General features: G+C 40.2%; 1 protein-coding gene across 3 annotated transcripts in view; it reads right to left on the bottom strand.

Moving 5' to 3' along the window:
- Positions 1–919: 919 nt before the first annotated feature.
- MED30 (mediator complex subunit 30) overlaps positions 920–19,286 on the bottom strand; it is a 30,597-nt gene continuing 12,230 nt past the window's right edge. For 2 of the 3 annotated variants that reach the window (XM_087890871.1, XM_034422212.3), the window contains exon 5: positions 2,113–3,233. In XM_087890871.1, the coding sequence (XP_087746997.1) occupies positions 3,138–3,233 (96 nt within the window). In that variant the 3' untranslated portion in view covers positions 2,113–3,137. Of the gene's footprint in view, positions 3,234–19,286 lie in introns of all 3 variants that reach the window. The other variant, XM_034422213.3, reaches the window with a different exon arrangement.

Below are 19,286 nucleotides of genomic sequence, written 5' to 3'. Positions count from 1 at the left end.
AAAAGATTATCTGTAGCTCAGGGTTGAATTGTGGGGTCCTTGGTGCTCTCCGAGTTTGGGTGCTTACTTATAGACAGGTCATTATCCGACTAGGCAACATCAAAAGTGCTGATGGAAGTTACCTAGTTGGGCAATGATACCTTAGAAAGCAAACAATCAAGCTCAGAGCGCTATAAAAATCTTGATTTTACATCCCAATGAAACATTTCATTATTTGTGTTGATTCAAATCACAAGGCCTAGAATTCTGCACTAATAACCCCCTTTTATGTGTTGGAAGGGATGTTGAGAGCCAGTGTGAGATAGGGATGGAGATGTTGTACATAGTCTGGAAGAAACCAGAATCAAATCCACTTTGGGCTATGAAAGCTCACTGAGTGAATGAACTAGTCACTCACTCTTGGATAGCGGAACCCACAAAATTGGTGTCAGAGAGAAAACTACGTGAAAATGAATACAGGGCATATTGCCTGGAGCTCCCGGAGGGAAAGGAAGAGTATAAATGAAACAAACAAATAAATGGGTGCACTTGTTCCAGATATATTATGCTCTTTGTGCAAGCTTATCCCGTTAGCATTTGGAACATAAAATGACTAGGTGGAAATGCATAGCTCTTTGTCTAGTAAGATCTGTGTCTTATGAATAAACAAATGAAGTCAAAATCTGCTCCCAGTTACGCTGCTATAAATCCAAAACCTTGCAATTGAGTGCAATGGAGCTACTGCTTTATTAACATTCTGAGTTCTGCCCTAGGTGATTCTTTCTTTCTACATCCTATTAGAGTGAATAAATATGAAAGATGTCCCAATCCAGCACACCTTCTCTAGGTGTAATCCCACCGGAATCAGGGAGGTTTACTTCTGAGTAAATAATTGTAGGTTTAAATAGCAAGTTACCTAATGGCAATTTTAAAAGAATCATTTATTTTTGTCTGCCGTTTCATTCCTTCCTTCGCTATTTCAGATTCCATAAAATTAGTTGTCAGAGGGTTTGTTTACAAATTCCCACAGCACTTCCAGGCATAGCATCCAGACATCTTGATTTGTATATACTTTAGTTGCAAATAAGAGGGAATTTTTTCTCTGATCACACCATCTTTTTTTTTTTTTTTTTAAACAACTGAAGAAATATATCGGCTGCCAGTTTTCACCCCCAAACAAGATAAAAGGTTTGTCTTGGCAAATTAACTGTTTGGCTTCTTAGGCTGTGAAAGCATCGGTACAAATCACAGGGCCTGCTAAACAGTGGCTGGCATTCGTTTGCTTCAACTTGGTGCATTCCACGGAAATGGGAGTGTATTTTCCACCATCCTTGACCGATACTTAGGGATGGCAGTGATTGGACCCAAACACATGGAGAACGCATCTCAATGAATTATCAGTTCCAACAAATGGGTAACACCCGAATGGAATTCCTAGATTCCGTAAGTCAATAAAACTTGGGTTAACAAGGGACAACAGTGAGATGGTCTTCATTCCACAAGTGTAATGTCCAACTACTTTTCAATCTCTATATCTCACCAGTCAGAAGGAGGTCTCGGCAGACTGAAGAGCTTCTGATCTAACCATACTTAAAAAGGAAGCATTCTAGCTCAGGAGTGTCAAACTCAATTTCATTGAGGGCCGCATCAGGGTTGTGTTTGACCTTGTGGGGCCAACGGCACTCGTGTTGGGGGCGTCTCTGGTGGCCCAAGGGCTCTGCCAGCAAAAACGGGCTCCCGAGCTCTGTTTTCGGCTGCGACGGCCACTTGCAACCTTATGCCAGTAAAAACAGAGCTCACTGGCAGAGGCACCGCGGGTTGGTCCTTTGCTGTTTCCAGGGCGGCCCCTCGAGTCAGATTTAAGCACCCCGAGGGCCAAATCCAGCCCCCGGGCCTTGAGTTTGACACCCCTATTCTAGCTGGTTTAGACTCCTGAAAGAAAGTTGTTACCATCTCTAGAAAGGACCAAAAAGAGGGGATAAAAACCCCAACAGAATTGCGGTAAAAGATACATAGCAATATTTTTTTCCCTTTTGGATGAAAAGGGCTCAATGCATTTAAAAATATATCAAAGACATTCCATTTCCAGAAAGTCCTACCAAAATAGTGTTAGGCACTTTAAAAGGCATCCGATTAAGAAGGCAATCTTGAATGTATTTATTAAGGTCAGGCAGGATGTCATCTGTTAACTGTAATGAAAAAAAAAATCATTTTTATGATGTTACGGTGGTAGGTTGATGGAGGCTAGTATTTTGTTCTGAAACATTTCTGACCATCTTGGGGTGGGGTGGGGTAAGAGGAGGGGTGCCCTCTGTTGTCCTGTTCTGATCCCATTTGTGATGCAACATGGATGGCCTCTTATAATTCTGAAGTCAGCTGTGCTTTCACGTTTATTTCTCCATTTTAATTGCAACAAACAAAGAAGGCGACACCGCTGGAAATTATTTTAAATTAAGACCAAAAAAAAAAATATTTTTGTTTAAAAAAAGAAAAGAAAATGAAATTCAAATCGTTATCCGCCATTGCTAAAACCAAAACATTCTCCAGTCTGCTAAAGTTTTCCTTGACATTTTCCTCTTTCCTATTTGAATGCCCGGCTTTCAGTCATTAGCAGTAAGTTGGTCGCGCAGATTGGTACACACTAGGCAGTGTTATGAAGATGAAATCAGAATTACCTTATTTGTTCCAGCTCACTTCTTGTTGAGCATGCATTCTCTAGGACAGGGGTCCCCAAACTTGGCAGCTTTAAGATTTGTGGATTTCAACTCCCAGAATTCTCCAGTCAGCATAGCTGGTTGGAGAATTCTGGGAGCTGAAGTCCACAAGTCTTAAAGCTGCCAAGTTTGAAGACCTCTGCTCTAAGACAAACTATTACTTGGTTTTCTTCATGAAATAAACTTTATACTATTTTCATATAAAAGAAACTATTGGCCAAACCTCAGAAATAAAAGTTGACCATCTTGGATCTGAAAATTAAAGCTTACATTGAATTTATCCATTGCCTAGAACTTCCAAGGCTTAAATATACATAACTGAAGTATACCAAATATATACATGATTATTTAAGGTACAATCGAATACCCGTGCTCTTCGTTAAAAAGTTATTCTTCTGTAACAAACAACATCAAATATCACAATGAGACAGAAAGAAAACTTATTCAGTTCCTCATTGCCAACATGGCATTTATGTCCCAAATGAGATTCCGCAATTGATCCATGATTTGCTTCAGCTGTTGATTCTTCTGTTTCAGTTTCTGTGAAAAGAGATGGGGGGGGGAGGGGGAGAAAATAAACTGTCAACAGCGCTGCTTGTTTGGGCTACACACTGTGAATTTTAATTGAGGCAATGGCGGTGTGCAGGACAGCAAAAACATCTATTGCTCAGTGCCAAATCAAGGTAGAAAGCTCAAGATTAATGGCCGATAGCCATTGTCTGGAAAGAGAATGAGTTAAGAGACAGTCAAAGAAGGAGACCGTCTTTTGGCCTGCCTTGATTTCCCAACTGTAGGCTGCAACTTCTGTGCCTGATTGGAATAAAACAGCACATCTCCTTTCTTAAAAAGATATTTCTCTGTTAGCAAGCTTATGTCAGTAGAGGGGCTACAGGAATAAGAGCACTGAAAATATGCAAAAACGAGGGCTCTGATCAGGTAGTAAAGAAGCAATTTGAAGATGATATGAGAGGCAGTTTGGGGGTTGTGGTTAAGAAACCAGGAGACTGTGAGTTCTAGTCCCGCCTTAGAGATGAAGCCAGCTGGGTGACCTTGGACTAGTAGTCATGCTCTCTTAACCCCAGGAAGCAGGCAGACAAACCACTTCTGAAGCCTTGCCAAGAAAACTGTAGGGATTAGTTCAGGCAATTGGCAGGAGTCAACAATGGCAGGAGAGGAGAGGAGACGGGAGGAGAGGAGATGGGAGGGGAGACGGGAGGGGAGGAAAGTAGGAAAGGCAAAGGGAAAAGGGAAAAGAAAAAGACTATTATAAGACTATACTGTACTTACCTCAGAGATAGAAAACCCTTTGCCATTCAAATCCTACTGATCTAACCAGGTTGCCTCCCTACTAGCCATGCAGGCTAAAAACTGACATTCAATAATATCTGGAAAGCAACGAATTCCACACACTGATTTAGCCCCTGGCATGGACCTTTCCATATTGTGGAATAAATAAGTACCTGGGGAAGTTCTTTATTTACCCGTGAAGGGTCCTTGCAAAAGTTCTGCCCTTCACTTTCCAGGGTTCTTAAATCATGCAGGGAATATATAGAGGGATACAGAATGATCCCTACTGCAGGAACTGGTTCTAAACTTACAAAGCAAAACTTTGTAATATTCACGCTGCCTCTTTTAAGGAGAACCTCACTGGAAGATTCTACTTTACAGCAGAAAGATGCTTACATCTTGGAAGGATTAACAACTGGTAGGTGGAGCCATGGGGGGAAACAAGCCCTACCAGCTCTGCAGATAACTTTGCCAATAAATATATATATATATACCGGTATATCAAACTTGATTTCCAGCTGAGACTAATCCTGTTGCATGAAAATGAATAATCAAGCAGAATTCTATTAAGTTTGAAAGATCTACCAATAACTCGTTGGAACTAGAAATAGAAGTCTAAGGCACCATTCTGCTCAGCAGGGATTTTAGTAACAAAGACAACTTTTACCTGCATTTGCCCGTCATTTTAAGAGATGGTGATTAATGTAGCTGAACTTGGCATGTATTTATTATATATTTATTTATTACTGTAAGTAGGTTTGCCATATCTACTCGGAAATTAAAACCCACTGAGTTCAACAGCACTTCATCTCAGGCCGCAAGGGCTTGAATTTTACCCTCAAAATTTAAGGAACGAAAGAAAAGAAAACCATAGTAAGTGAAGACAAAGCTTAGAAAAACTGAAGGCAGCCCCTTCCTTTCCCAATTTAAAACCATCTGTTAAAAGCCACAAAACCGGACTGCCTCCGCAAAAGCTTTGCACAAATAGGTCGCCTTAATGACTGGCGTAGAGATGAATTAAGTTACTACAAAGTTCTGTCAAATGTGCTATTGAAGCAGTTTGATTTTGCCAAGGCCAAAAAGTATAGCTTAGTCCGTGCTTTCTCTATGACTGAGAACTGAGGCATTTGCAATTTCGGTCTCACAGTGTGATGTCACTTAGATCTCTCTGCATAAAGAATGTAACACTCATTTTTCCCCCCCACCCAAATCCATTTTACATTCAGTCCCAAAGTAATAATGTTCAATTTGGTTCGGCTGCATAGCATTTTGCCTCCTAGGTTAGCAAGCTCAATCTGAATTTGCAGTTAAAGATAGGAGCCATGCCTACTCAAGCATATTTTATCGGATGAATGTTTTTCCTGGGGTTCAGCTCTTTAGATTTTAGTGCTACACACTGTGTGGCTTTCCTTCTCAACTGCCCCATGGGGTTCTCTCCAGACTGCAACAGGAATGCCATACCATGCTGTGACTTTTAAACTAGATAGTGCTCAATGGATTTTTGCTTTGTGTTGTTTGGCTTCTTTGAGGAACTCTTTTGACAGAGTTCAATACCTCCAAATATTGCAATGTATTTCATGTCTATATTAAGTTAACCGGGCTGTACTAAACCTTTCTAAAACCCAGTCCACATTGTAGATCAGTGCTTTTCAAAGCTACAGAATAAAAGTTGGAAGGCACTTTTGAGGTTTTCTAGTAAACCCCCTGCTCAAGCAGAAGACTCTATTGTTGTGACTCCGACCCTGAGCCCATCTTATCGGTGGGAGAAGGCTCCGAAAGTGAAGGAGAGGAGTTGGCCAGGCCTCCCTCTCCAGGACCCTCCTCTCTGGCAATGCCTCAGGTATCTCCCGAAGGAGAAGAGATTGGCCAGGAGCCAGGTATCGCCGAGCAGTCGCAGTTGGAGAGTGACGGAGATAAGTCTTGGCTGGATCCACGCCAGCGTCGGAGAGACAAGCGCACGCAGCAGAGAAGGAGGTGTGCCAGAGATTAAGCTGAGTCACTGGACCACACCCCACAGGGGATAAAAGGGGGTGTGATGGCCATTCAGGCTCTGTGACAGACAAAACTAAACAACTAGTGAGTCGCATTGTATCTCTGAAACTACGTTATCTGCCTGCCTTGGATTTAATACGGACTGAACTTGACAATTCTGTGGCTTTGTGTATTTGTTTTGGTTTATCTGACAGAGGAGGAACACCTCCCTCTGTGAGTAAAGTTCTTGGCAAGCAGCTACTGGGTTGCTGCCAATCCTGTTATCAAAGGAATTTATTGTCTGCAAGTTTTATTTAACTCCTGGCTGACTGTTTGTGTGCGTGTGTGAGACAGGGACAGAACACCTATATCATTTCAGACAAATGGTTGTCCAGTCTCTTCTTAAAAGCCTCCAGTGGTGGAGCACTCACAACTTCTGAAAGCAAACCGTTCCCCTTGTTAATTTTTCTCCGTTAGGAAGTTTCTCCTTAGTTCTAGTTGCTTCTCTCCTTGATTAGTTTCCATCCGTTGTTTCTGGTTTTGCCTTCTGGTGCTTTGGAAAATAGGCTGACCTCCTCTTCTTTGTAGTAGCCCCTCAAATATTGGAACACTGCTATCATGTCCAGAGGTGGGCATCAGATATTGTAACGATCGGTTTGCCCAGAACCGAAAATGTGAGCGAGTGCCTTCCGCACATGCACGTGGCATTGAAAAACTGGTAATTATATAAGACATGATAGCGCCAGCGTAGGTGGGTAGTCCAGCCGCTGGTCAGAATTACCAGTTTGCCCAAACCGGCAGCAGCCCACCACTGATCATGTCGCCCCTAGTTCTTCTTTTCTCTAGACTAGCCATACCCAATTCTTCCAACTGTTCTTCATATGTTTTAGTCTCCAGGCCCTTAATCATCTTAGTTGCTCTTTTCTGCACTTTTTCCGAAGTCTCAACATCTTTTTTATAATTGGGTGACCAAAACTGAATGCAATACTCCAGATGTGGTCTTACTATGGTTTTGTATAGTGGCAATACTTCACATGATCTTGACTCTAACTAAATTTGGCAACTTTAACATTGGAACTTCAACTTTCTAGCCCATCACTGGCTGGAGAATTCTGGGAGCTGAAGCCCACACATCTTAAAGTTGCCAAGTTTGAAAAACACTGTTATAGATCATACTCAAGATACGTTTTGTTGAGGAAACTTTAAATAGTTAGTAGAGACTCTCTCCCTGTCCTTCCCCCCTCCCCCCTCCTTTCAATGAGTTAAATGTGAGAAATTGTTGAATTTCTTTCATATCTGGTGAAAAGTCCATTTCCAACTGCTAAACTTAATTACTTTTCAGCTGCTGTAGCTGTAATAAAACCTCTGCAATAAAGTTACAATGAGAAACATACTTTATTTTTACAGCAGAGAAAAAAAAATAATTGCATATTATGGCTGGTGGAAAATAAATTCAAATTATCTGGCCAACCTTTTTCTTTCGTATTTTAGAAATGCTCTAAAGAATGAAATCCTATAAAGTTTACTAGCTCTTCTTTTGCCAGCCATTTGTCTCAGGGACAGCTGTCTGGAGAGATGTTTTTTAAACATGACAAATAATAACAGGTAAAACTTGAAAAAGAAAATCAAGAAGACAATGAAGTAATCTAGAAAACACACATTAACCAACAGCCCCAGTAAGAGAATGATTTCAGAACTTCAAATGGAGAAGAAAGGTATGTTTCTGCATAAATGAATTTTATAGTTATTGATTTATATGTCTTTTTTTTCTGGTAGAGGCATGGAAACTTTTCCCTCTGCTGCTAGTTTTAGGACCATACACACGGAAAACTTATAAACAACATTTGGCTACATAGATCCAATCATTTTGTTATAGCTGCTGTATTGCCAGCCTTGTTAACCCCTCCTTCACAAAAAGTGCACTTCTATGATTTACTAGCACAATCAGTCTTCACTTAGGTGATCATCTGCATAACCATCCTTGCCCCATTACATCAGCCTGTCCCACTGGTCAGGAAGGGAGGAACCCTGAAATTAAAGGATTTCGACCGGCAGGATCCAGGAAGAGGACTTTCTCTGCCGTTGTCCTCCAGCCTTTGGAACATCCTACCCAACCAACCCAAAGTGAGGTGGTTCCTCATTCTCCTGGCCTTTCAGAAATGTCTGAAGAAATGGATCTGCTGTCTTGCTTGCGGTTCACACAAGCGCCGTGAAAATTCCCCCCCCCTCATGTTTTAACTTGGAATTAATAACTCTCTTGGCCTCCTAATAAAATTTTATATACAGTTTTTTATGCTTTTATATTTTACTTGCATACTGCCTCTGAATGTTTCTCTGTGAAGGAGATGGGCAGTTTCTGAAATAAATAAATAAATAATAAACAAATGGCAGAATAGAATAAATAGAATAGAATAGAATAGAATAGAATAGCAATAGCACTTATATACCGCTTCACAGTGCTTTACAGCCCTCTCTAAGCGGTTTACAGAGTCAGCATATGGCCCCCAACAATCTGGGTCATCATTTTACCCACCTCGGAAGAATGGAAGGCTGAGTCAACCTTGAGCCTGGTGAGATTCAATCTGCCAAACTGCTGGCAGCCGGTGATCAGCAGAAGTAGCCTGCAGTACTACACTCTAACCACTGCGCCACAGAATAGAATAGAATAGAATAGAATAGAATAGAATAGAATAGAATAGAATAGAATAGAATAGAATAGAATAGAATAGAATAGAATAGAATATACTTTATTGGCCAAGTGAGACTGGACACACAAGGAGTTTGTCTTCGGTGCATAAGCTCTCATTGTACATAAAAGCCGTAAGTGATAAACCTTGATCATAGTCATCATTAAAATATATTCATCATAAATCGTAAGATACAACACTTAATGATAGAATCAACATAAATCGTAATAGGAATCTAAATAAAACAATATAAATCGTAAAGATACAAGCAACAAAGTTACAGTCGTAAGTAGAAAGGGAGATAGGTAATAGGAAAGATGAGAAGAAGAATATTAATACAGTCTTACTAAATAGTTGGACAGTGTTGTGGGAATTAGTTGTTTAGCAGAGTGATGGTATGGGGGGAAAATGGTCCTTGTGTCTAGTTGTTCTGGTGTGCAGAGCCCTATAGCATCGCAGTCATTAAGGTCCAGTCCTGGCACCAGATAAACAGGAACCCATCCATTTTGTGTTCCTCTTGTTTCAAACAGCAGGCCTTTCCAAAAAAAAAAAAAAAAAAAATCCAAGGATTTGGATTCGGAAAGAGAGGGAGGGATCGATACCACGTTTCGATGCCCAAACATTCCTTCCCCTCTTGCTGCGACCTGAAAAAAAATTTTAAGCTCCACTGATCAAATGTATGATTTCTCAACCCCAAGTGCTAACTTTGCCAGTTGATAAACATCCCATTAAATGTTCTCTCACTTTAAAGAGTGTTAGTAGCTCAAGACATTTTAGAAGGGCGTACGCTCTCCCAGAAGATGAGGACTTTATATGGTGGGAGGGCTCAGTAGCTTCAGTAGCTTCGTGAGAGCAAGGTGGATTTAAACCTGAGGTCATCACTGACAATAAGGTAAAAAGGAGAGGGTCAAAGTGAAGTATAGTTCACAGAAGGGAGAGGAGAAGAGGTCTTTGCAGGGATGAAAGAAACCAACCCACTAGAAACTTCAAAATCAAACCTGGAAGAAGGCAACTGTAATTCATATAACTATGGCAGCAGACAAAGAAATACCCACTATGATCATGGTTGAAATAGCTAAACAAGTAGGCAATGAGAGCTGAAAGGACTTCTCTAATTACCAGAGAAGAATGCTGAATTTTTCACAAGTAGATTTGGAGGTGATATTGCCAACTTTAATAGCTACCAGTAGCGATTATGCCAGAGGAGTTTTACATCTGAAAAGGATAGAGAACGGGGAATGTAAAAAGACCGAAGCAAAGATAAATTGTAATAGCTGACGTAAAGCACACTGGATGTTTTAGAAACAAGTGAAGCTCAGAGAAGTGGAAGCCTTTTAAATCAGGTGGTTGTGCAAAGCATTAAGGCCATTGCCAATAGAATGATGTTCCAAAGGGCAAGCAATTCTGAGTTGATTTCAGAAAGACATTTCAGAGAGTACAAGTTGCAAAGTGTCTGCAATCTTTTGAAGCAGATGCATCTTTTCTTGGAATTTCGGAACACAGCTATGGCAGGCAGCCATGCAATCCCAGGAAAAGACCCAGCTGCTTTAGACAATTGCTAATGTTTGAACTCACACCTTTGGGGAATAACACCTGAAAAGCCATAATAGCTGAGTATGTGCTTGGTTATAATCCAATCGCATTGCACTCGCGTCAAAAGCACCAAGGCGTTTCTGGGTTGAAAGGATTGGCCGGTGCCATCACCATTGTCCAGGCCAAGCCCAGTTGGGGGCTCCTTTCATGTCCCCATCAGGAGCTGGAGTGAAGGATGAGAGCTCACTCTGCTCCATGGCAGAACTTGGGTCTCGAACGCAAGCTTGCTGCTTGTGAACCATGTAAGCCCCCATGCTCCTTACAACCCAATAGGACAATATAATAATAATAATAATCTTATTGTCATTGTATATGGGTATACTGTGTATACACAGTATACCCATATAACAAAATTCACTTAACACCCAAAGACCAAGTCCAATACACATAACATCCCCAAACACACCCCCACCCACTACAAATTCCCCACTCCTAAACCACCCAAACATCCACCCAACAGACCAAGTAATGCTGCCCAACAGGTCACACTGATGGTGGCCCTTTAGTTCATTGTTGAGTGCAATTATAGCTCTGGGATAAAAACTATTCAGAAAACATGTGGTCCGAGTTTTAATTGTTCTGTATCTTCTGCCAGAAGGCAAGAGTCCAAAAAGATTGTAAGCAGGATGGGAAGAGTCTCTAATATCTATTAGAATTAGTGAACACCCAATGAACATCAATGCTAGAAAGAATACGTGCTTGCTGCAGATGTCATTGTAGAAGACTGAAAAATTATATGAACATTTAAGAGATGTTAAATGCAAGCAAATCAGAGTAATGGTCTGCTTATGAAATGCTAACAAGTTTGAGGCCATCTATAATTCTGTGTGGAGAGAAATGTACAGGTTAAATAAAAATAAAAAAGTAAATGTATCAGCAAGATTTGACTTGCAGGGCATACTTCTCCAGAATATAAAATCAAAGTAGAGAACAGATTCAGGATGCTTAATTTACATGGAAAAATAAGAGAGCTACAGAAAAGATAAGATCTGTGAAGTGGAAAACTATTGTCAAAATTTCAAAGTGAAAAATATCCAAGTTGTTTTTAAAAACAAGTTAACATGATAACCAAAAAAAAAAAAAAGAATATGAAAATCTTGAAAAACAAGAAGGGATTGACGATTGAGTATGGACACAAGGAAGAAAACACAAGGAAACCAATGAAGAACACTAACAAATAAAACAACAAGGAAGGAAAAATAAGACAATTTTTAGTTGAAAGTAATGAAGAGTAACCGCAGAAGAGACTTAATGGGGGCAAATAAAGCTGAAGAAAGACGGAAAGACTGTAGGAAGATCTTTTAAAAAAGGGAAATATAGAACAGAAGCACTGCAGAGAATGAATACATACAGAAACATATAGAATTAAATAGGAAAGCAACCTGGGCAAATGGGGTCTCAGTGAAAGTACTAACAGCTCTATTGCAACAAATATGGAACAAAAATGTGTAGCCTAGATTGGAAAAGATTAATCTACATACCTATACCAAAGAATGGAAATGAAATGAAAAAGAATATGAAAATTAACATTATATCAAAATGTGCAATGAACAGGATAGCGATGAGAAAGAAGTTTACCTTCCTATCATTACCTACAGCAAAGCTTTTGTATACTAGAGATCTTCAAGTCCACAAGTTTTCAAACTTGGCAGCTTTAAGGCTTGTGGACTTCAACTCCCAGAATTCTCCAGCCAGCTATGGGAGAAGTCCATTCTGGGAGTTGAAGTCCACAAGTCTTAAAGCTGTCTTAAAGACTTCTGCTGTAGACCCCCTCTAAATATATAATGCATTTTAACATATTAAACTACAGGGATTCACAACAAATCACAACAATGACAAAAGTGTGGCATGAAATCACAATTGCCGTTTTGTACCTACTTTCTGACACTGGATGCAAGTATGTAAGTTAGACGCACCTTTTACTTTACTTCTAGGTATCTGCCTTTGCATTATGTAAAGAACTATCAGATCTTCTGGCTAAGGTAAAAGAATATCTGGTTATAATAGTTCCTCAAAACACCTGATTAACAAGAATCTATTGTAAGAACTGGATTAGAAAACATGGAGCGATTCACAATTGATAGTTGAATGAGACAAAGTAGATTACAAAACTGCCCTTAAAAATCTAATTGCTGGAGATAGTTCGAGATGACAGTCCCTTGTCCATGTAGTCATCACCAGCTGAGCCAGACTTTGATGACACCAAATTAAAAATGGTATGTAGACTCACAAGAAATATAGTCTGTAGGAAATTTCCGTGTAAATGTGTAAGACCTAGTTTGTATGAAATGATTACAAGGCATTCAAAATATCAGAAGGATTTTTATTTCAGATCAACCATGTTTCAAGTTCAGGACCATTTAGAGTTTAGAACACAGGACAGGTTGGGTCCCTTCAAGATTGGAGCAGCTCATTCATAACTCAAGATATTCTGAATTCAAAATGCTTTTGCATACAGTTGGTATGTAAAAGTTAATTAAAATCCAGGGCCCACACAATCAGGAAAAAAGACAGGTGAAGATCAGTATGGAAGATCCTGCAGCTAGTTCTGGCTAAGTATATCGGCTGTCATCAATGCTACTCTGTCACCAACAACTGACTATTCAAAGGCAAAAACCAGGCCACTGACAACATTATACTGTGCTGAACCAATTTTTACACAATGAAAGATCACCTCTACAACTTGCAAGCTGCATAGTATAAAAGAGAGACCTTAAGCACAAATATATATACATATTAAAAGAAATGCCATAGATTGGAATTCCAGAAATATCATATGAGTAAGAGGGAAATGCATTCAGAATGTAATTTGTACCAAAAAAACAAAACAAAACAAAACAAAACAAAAAAAACACCCCAAATCGTCAGCTCTCCTGAATCTGGCTCTTTAATTTAAATAGTAAGTCCTTTCGGCAAAAGGAACTTGACACATTTTAAATTATTCAGATGGCAAGAATATCTCAGTGGCTTCCAGATTTCAGATTATAAATGGGGTGTGGAGAGGGAAGATTTGCTCATGAATATTTGGTACTGCAAAGTAAGCTTGCTTTTTTTCAAGGAAGCGAAAACAAGAGCCTACTCATTAGTAACAAACCGTGAAAAGTGCTAGCACAAGTGCATAATGTTCCTGGAATCAAGGTGACCTACCCTAAGCCATTGAAAAAGGAGGAGGAAAGGGAACAAGGAGAAAGGATAGTCTTACACAGAAATCCGATGTGTGAAAACATAATTTGCTATGATTATGCAACTAATTGTGCAGCTTTTCCCAAGTTGGTGCCTTCCAAATGCCCTGGGCTTCAACTTATATGACTCTCAACCATCCCTGCAAACAAACTGGCTGAGATTTGATGGGAATTCAGTTCCAACTATCTAGATTGCCACAGGTTGAGGAAGCTGGTTTAAGGTGACTTGGTTTGAAATGTAGCACAAATACTGAAAGGCTGGTAAAATGTCAGCTCCAGACTGCGTAGGTTACAGTGAAAGGCAGCCTTGACTTCCAGCCAATTTAATTCACTTCAATATATGTCTGCATCATTGACAGGGAAGTGCAAATTAAATATTGATTCAGAAATGGTACACACGGTTCATGCTGCCTTCTTCTGCTGGTCCTCCATAGAGGGCAATGAATAGAGAGCGCCTCGGTGCCCTTCAAAGAATCAAATGCTGACCCAGAAAAGTTTCCATTCAGATTGTGTCTAAGGTGAGCCTTAGTTCAACCAAAGCTCAAGTTAGCAACCCCAGTTAAAAGATTGCCAGAGATAATAGCGCAAGCTAATACTAAGGAAGAAACGAAATTCTCTTGTGTGGAGAACAATAAAGCAGCTTTGGAAGGTGCATTCCATCTTTTTAATTATCATTCAGGAATCAAGGAAAACACTCTACCTTTTCAACACTTCAATCCCAGTGAGCAAGTTACAGGTGAGCTAGGAAAAAGATGTTCATTATCTCTAGTGACAGATCCCTTAGGAATTGTCATAGGTTCAAAAACCTTTTTTTTTTTTTTTGAAGAATGTTTGAAGACAATCAGGGAAAATTACCCAATTTCATTAATTGTTCCCCAAAGTTTTCCCATCATAACTTGAGAAGAATGTCGGAGTTAGACTGGACTTGATACAAATAGGACCATGGCATCTTTTTCAGGAAATTCATTATTGGAACTACTAAGGTCCTATAGCATTTTGTGTTGTTGTTTGACATGAAGTAACTGACAGACCTTATTCATGGGCCCATCAATATCAAGATGCTGATATAGAATTAGAATAGAATTCTTTCTTGGCCAAGTGTGATTGGACACACAAGGAATTTGTCTTAGGTGTACTATATGCTCTCAGTGTATATAAGGAGAATAAAATATATTCATCAAGAATAAAAAGATAACAACACTTAGTGATAGTCAAGGTTACTAATAAGCTATCAAAATCGTACTAGGAAACAAATAAAAACAATATACTTGAAAGATACAAGCAACATGGTTATAGTAATAAGTGGGAAGAGATAAATACCAGTAAGGAAGAGAAGAATAATAGTAATAGTCTTAGTAAATTATTTGACAGTGTTGTGGGAATTAGTTGTTAAGCAGAGTGATGGCATTTGGGGAAAAAACTGTCCTTGTGTCTAGTTGTTTTGGTGTGCAGTGTCCTATAGTGTCGTTTTGAGGGTAGCATCTGCCCATTTCACAGCCAGCTTCTGACAAACAGAGTCAATAGTGAATCTGACAGTGAAATTGCAAGTCATGGTCCCGTGATGTCTTGCTTAACAACTGCAGGTGATTTGCTTAATGACTGCTTAGTGGAAGCGAGGGAGTTTATGTCCAGGATGCGAGGGGTCTGTAGATATTTTCACAGCCCTCTTTTTGATTCAATGAAAGGCAGGTTGGTAGCTATTGTTTTTTCTGCAGTTCTAATTACCCGTTGAAGTCTGGGTTTGTCTTGTTTAGTTGCAGAGCCAAACCAGACAGTTATAGAGGTGCAGATGACAGACTCAATAATTCCTCTGTAGAACTGAATCAGCAGCTCTTTGGGCAGTTTGAGCTTTCTGAGTTTGCGCAGAAAGAACATTCTTTGTTGAGCTGTTTTGATGGTTTTTTTGAAGTTATATCCAATTTTGAATTACCATCCTGGAAGTTATTCTGGAAGTGCAAAGTCTTTTCTCAGCACCTGAAGGTTGTTGGGGTCTGGATAGGAGTAAACATGCTGACGTTAAGCTCAAGCATGACAAGAGTTATTTGCAGACTGAGGTTCTCTGCCATCTTGGTCTTATCTCTGGAAAGGATGGAATTGTCTCCAAAAAAGCCTATACTGTGACAGGGCTCATCCTGTACCAAGATTAACGTTGGATAAGTATGTGACGGCTGTAACCAGGAAATCTCTCTACCTGGAGTGGGAGACCTTGCAATGGTAACTGACAGAGTCAGCGCATGCTGGAGTAGTCCAATGAGCTTTACACAGATCACTCAGAAATGGCGCCCGACGCAAAATGAAGCAACCTGCTTATAAGTAGCAGTAGAACACATTATACCTGTGTCCTGCATCAGGTATCAGCAGATTTCCAAGAACAATTTAAAATGATGGTTTTACTCAATGAAATCCTCTACAAGTAGTCCTTGCTTAAAGACCACAATTGGGGATTGGCAACTTCATCGCCAAGACCTTAAGCAAGACGTCATGTGATTGTGATAGACTTACGCCCTCGCTTCCACTAAGCAGTCATTAAGCAAATCACCTGCAGTTGTTAAGCAAGACATCACGGGACCATGACTTGCAATTTCACTGTCAGATTCACTATTGATTCTGTTTGTCAGAAGCTGGCTGTGAAATGTGCAGATGACTACCATGTGACTGGGGGATACTGCCACAGTTGCAAACTCGAGGACTGGGTGTAAAGTTACTTATTCAGCACCATCATAATTTTGAACAGTCACTAAACAGAGCAGATGCCAAGCGAGAACTACCTGTATAGCAGTGCCCCCCCCCAACCTTTTGGGCATCAGGGACCAGTTCCGGGGGAGAGGTTTTTTCATGGTCCAGAGGGGGCATAGCTTCCGTGTGCGGCCTGCATCCCGCAGATGGGGCTTTGCTTATTTCTGCGGCCCGGTTTCTGGCATGCCGCGAACCAGTGCCGGTCCACCGACCGGAGGTCGGGGGACCCCTGATGTATAGGACTTTCAGAACCTTCTATTTCAATTACATTTGTCTGATACTTTTTTTTTTTAGCATATGACACATGCTAGCCAGGGATCATTGAGGTGGCTGGCTGCCTCTGTGAAAGGAATTTTTTTGGGCCGTGTTATCTTTACCCATGGGACACCTGAATGCCGGTAGGCAATTGCGGGAGACTCCTTTCTTGTCCCTACACTTTCTTGTCCCTTGTTCGCTCACGGGAATTGAGCCACCAACCTCAGCGGTGCTCAGGTCCAGTATTTTACCACATGAGCCACCGTGGCCCCGTCTGATACTAATATCTTGGAATAAAGCAGTTTATGACCCAGAACTGGGAAATGGAGGGTGCTCAGGTGACTGACAAGAAGATGCGCTGCTTCATCATGGAACAGCCTTTCCCTGGAAATAAAATTTTGTTCTGACATTGCTGGCCTTGAAGAACCAGCTCAAGGCAGAGCTTTTTTGGAACACTTTTAAAAATTAATTAGATAACATCATAGGAATTCCTATAGATTGCTCCGCTTGTAAGTTAATACTGATTTGATTGGTCCTGTTCCTTTCCATTATATTAATTATACCGTGATTATTTGTGTAGTGCCAAGAGTCACACGATTGTGGTAGCATAAAAATCCAATAAATAGCGACTGTCAGATAAGGAACAATGGGGATGATTTACATCTGTTAAGTAGTTATTCATTCACAGGTTTAAGCATTGTATTTTCTTCGAATAGATGCAAAAGCTATGTGTGTGATGTGATGAATCCATCTTCCTGTAACACTTACCTATAATAAACTAAACATTTTATTTTATATTTATTTATTTATTTATATGCCGCCCTTCTCCAGAGACTCAGGGCGGCTTACAATGCTTTAAGCAATAGCCCTCATACTTTTGTATATTTTATACAAAGTCATCTTATTGCCCCCACAATCTGGGTCCTCATAAGAAACATAAGAAACCTATCCCAAATTTTCAGTGTAACCTGGGAGGAGGTCAAACAATCTTGGCTCTCTCACTAGAAAAATATGGCTACTCTCGGGTATCATCCCCTCCTCTGGCACCAATTATTTGTTATTAACTTTGAGTAGTCCTCAAATTACAACCACAATTGGAACCGGAAACTTATCATTAGGCAGTATTGTCATTAAGTGAAGCATCATGTAACCATACCCAAGCTATTTTGCTGCAGTCGTTGACTGAAACATTCTTATCATCGTGATTTGTGACCTTCTCTGCCAGCTTCCCCATTGACTTTGCTCGTCCGGAAGGCAGCTGGGAAGACTGCAAATTGGAATCGTGGAAAGCTGCAATCACGGTAAATCCCAGCTGGCTACCATGTAAATGAATTGCAATCATGAGACTGTGAGGGAGGTACAACAGTCAGAACTTTGAGGATGGTCTGCAGGTCACTTTTTTCAGCACTGTTGTAACTTTGAATCGTTATTAAACTAACCATTATTAAGAGTGAGGATTACCTCACTACATGCACAGGCCTGTATCATCAATGAGCCATGGCGGCGCAGTGGTTAGAATGCAGTACTGCAGGTTAATTTGGCAGTTCGATTCTCACCAGGCTCAAGGCTGACTCAGCCTTCCATCCTTCCGAGGTGGGTAAAATGAGGACCCAGATTGTTGGGGGCAATAGGCCGATACTGTAAATTGCTTAGAGAGGGCTGTAAAGCACTGTGAAGCGGTATATAAGTCTAAGTGCTATTGCTATCCAGAAGTTGAGATGTACATGAATCAAAGATCTCACCCAACATGGAACTATTTAAATGCAGAATGGTAGAGCATTGCTCTGAGAACAGGGCAGCAACTTTCTTCTTTCCCTTTTGTTTTATGCTGGAAAATATAACAAAGAATGTAACAGGTGTCATGTAACACAGCGGCCCCCAACCTTTTGGATGTCAAGGACCGGTTCTGTGGAGATAAGTTTTTCCGTGGACAGGAGGGGGCATGGTTTCGAAAGCTTCCTGCATACCACGGATGGAGCTTCACTTGTTTGCACGGCCTGGTTTCTGGCATGCCGCAGCCCGGTGCTGGTCCACAGAGGTTGGGGACCCCTGATGTAACACAAAGCTGCTTTAGGCTTGATAATACAGGCCTGTGCATGTCTATTCAGTTCTATTTAGTTCTACTAAGCTCAATGCACCATACTTCCAGGTGACTGAGCATAGGACTACAAATCAAGCCGAAGCCAAAGCAATAGTGCACATATTGAGCTCTGACGTTTCTTGCTCATTTATGCATTTTGCATGGGGTATCAGTCAGGCTAAGTTTATTTCAAACAGGGTTGCTCTGTAGAAATTGATAAATATTTATCCCAGGCTATTATTTTGAAAAAGTGCCCTTCTAATTTTTTTTTTTAAAAAACAGGAGATTATAATGCAAAAATTTTTTTTGTGGGGCAAAAAGTGGTTGGTGGTTCGGTTTCAAGGCAAAAATCATAATGCAGTGATACCGGTGTACTTTTTAAAGAAGCGATTACATTATATCATAAACATTTATGAAATTCCTCATACAAGATCACTCCAAGGAGGACGATAAACAAATCAGCATTTGTGTACAACAAAGGCAAAACGTATAACCTCCCCAAAAGAGATTGTAAAATATATTAACAGTTAAAGAAAGCAAAGCACTCACATAAATTTATATTACAGTAAAATCCTATGTAATGTTACATTATTAGTTTAGTCTAATACTTTGCTTTCCCAAAGTCACACTGTGCTTTTTTGTTTTTTGTTTGCTTTTTTAAAGCATCTAGGCACTCTTTATATTGAAATCCAATGCTTCCTTGCATCCTTTTTCTCACTAATTGGCAATGACAGAAACTGAAATGTCAAACTGGTTCTTTTGAAAGCAATTTTTTACCTTTCTGAGGTATTTTAATGATTGA

This window comes from Pantherophis guttatus, chromosome 3 (assembly GCF_059756535.1).
Source record: "Pantherophis guttatus breed Tessera chromosome 3, ASM5975653v1, whole genome shotgun sequence".
NCBI classification, from domain to species: domain Eukaryota; kingdom Metazoa; phylum Chordata; class Lepidosauria; order Squamata; family Colubridae; genus Pantherophis; species Pantherophis guttatus.
Note: the sequence above shows the minus strand (reverse complement) of the source record. Positions and strands in the feature narration are given on the sequence as shown.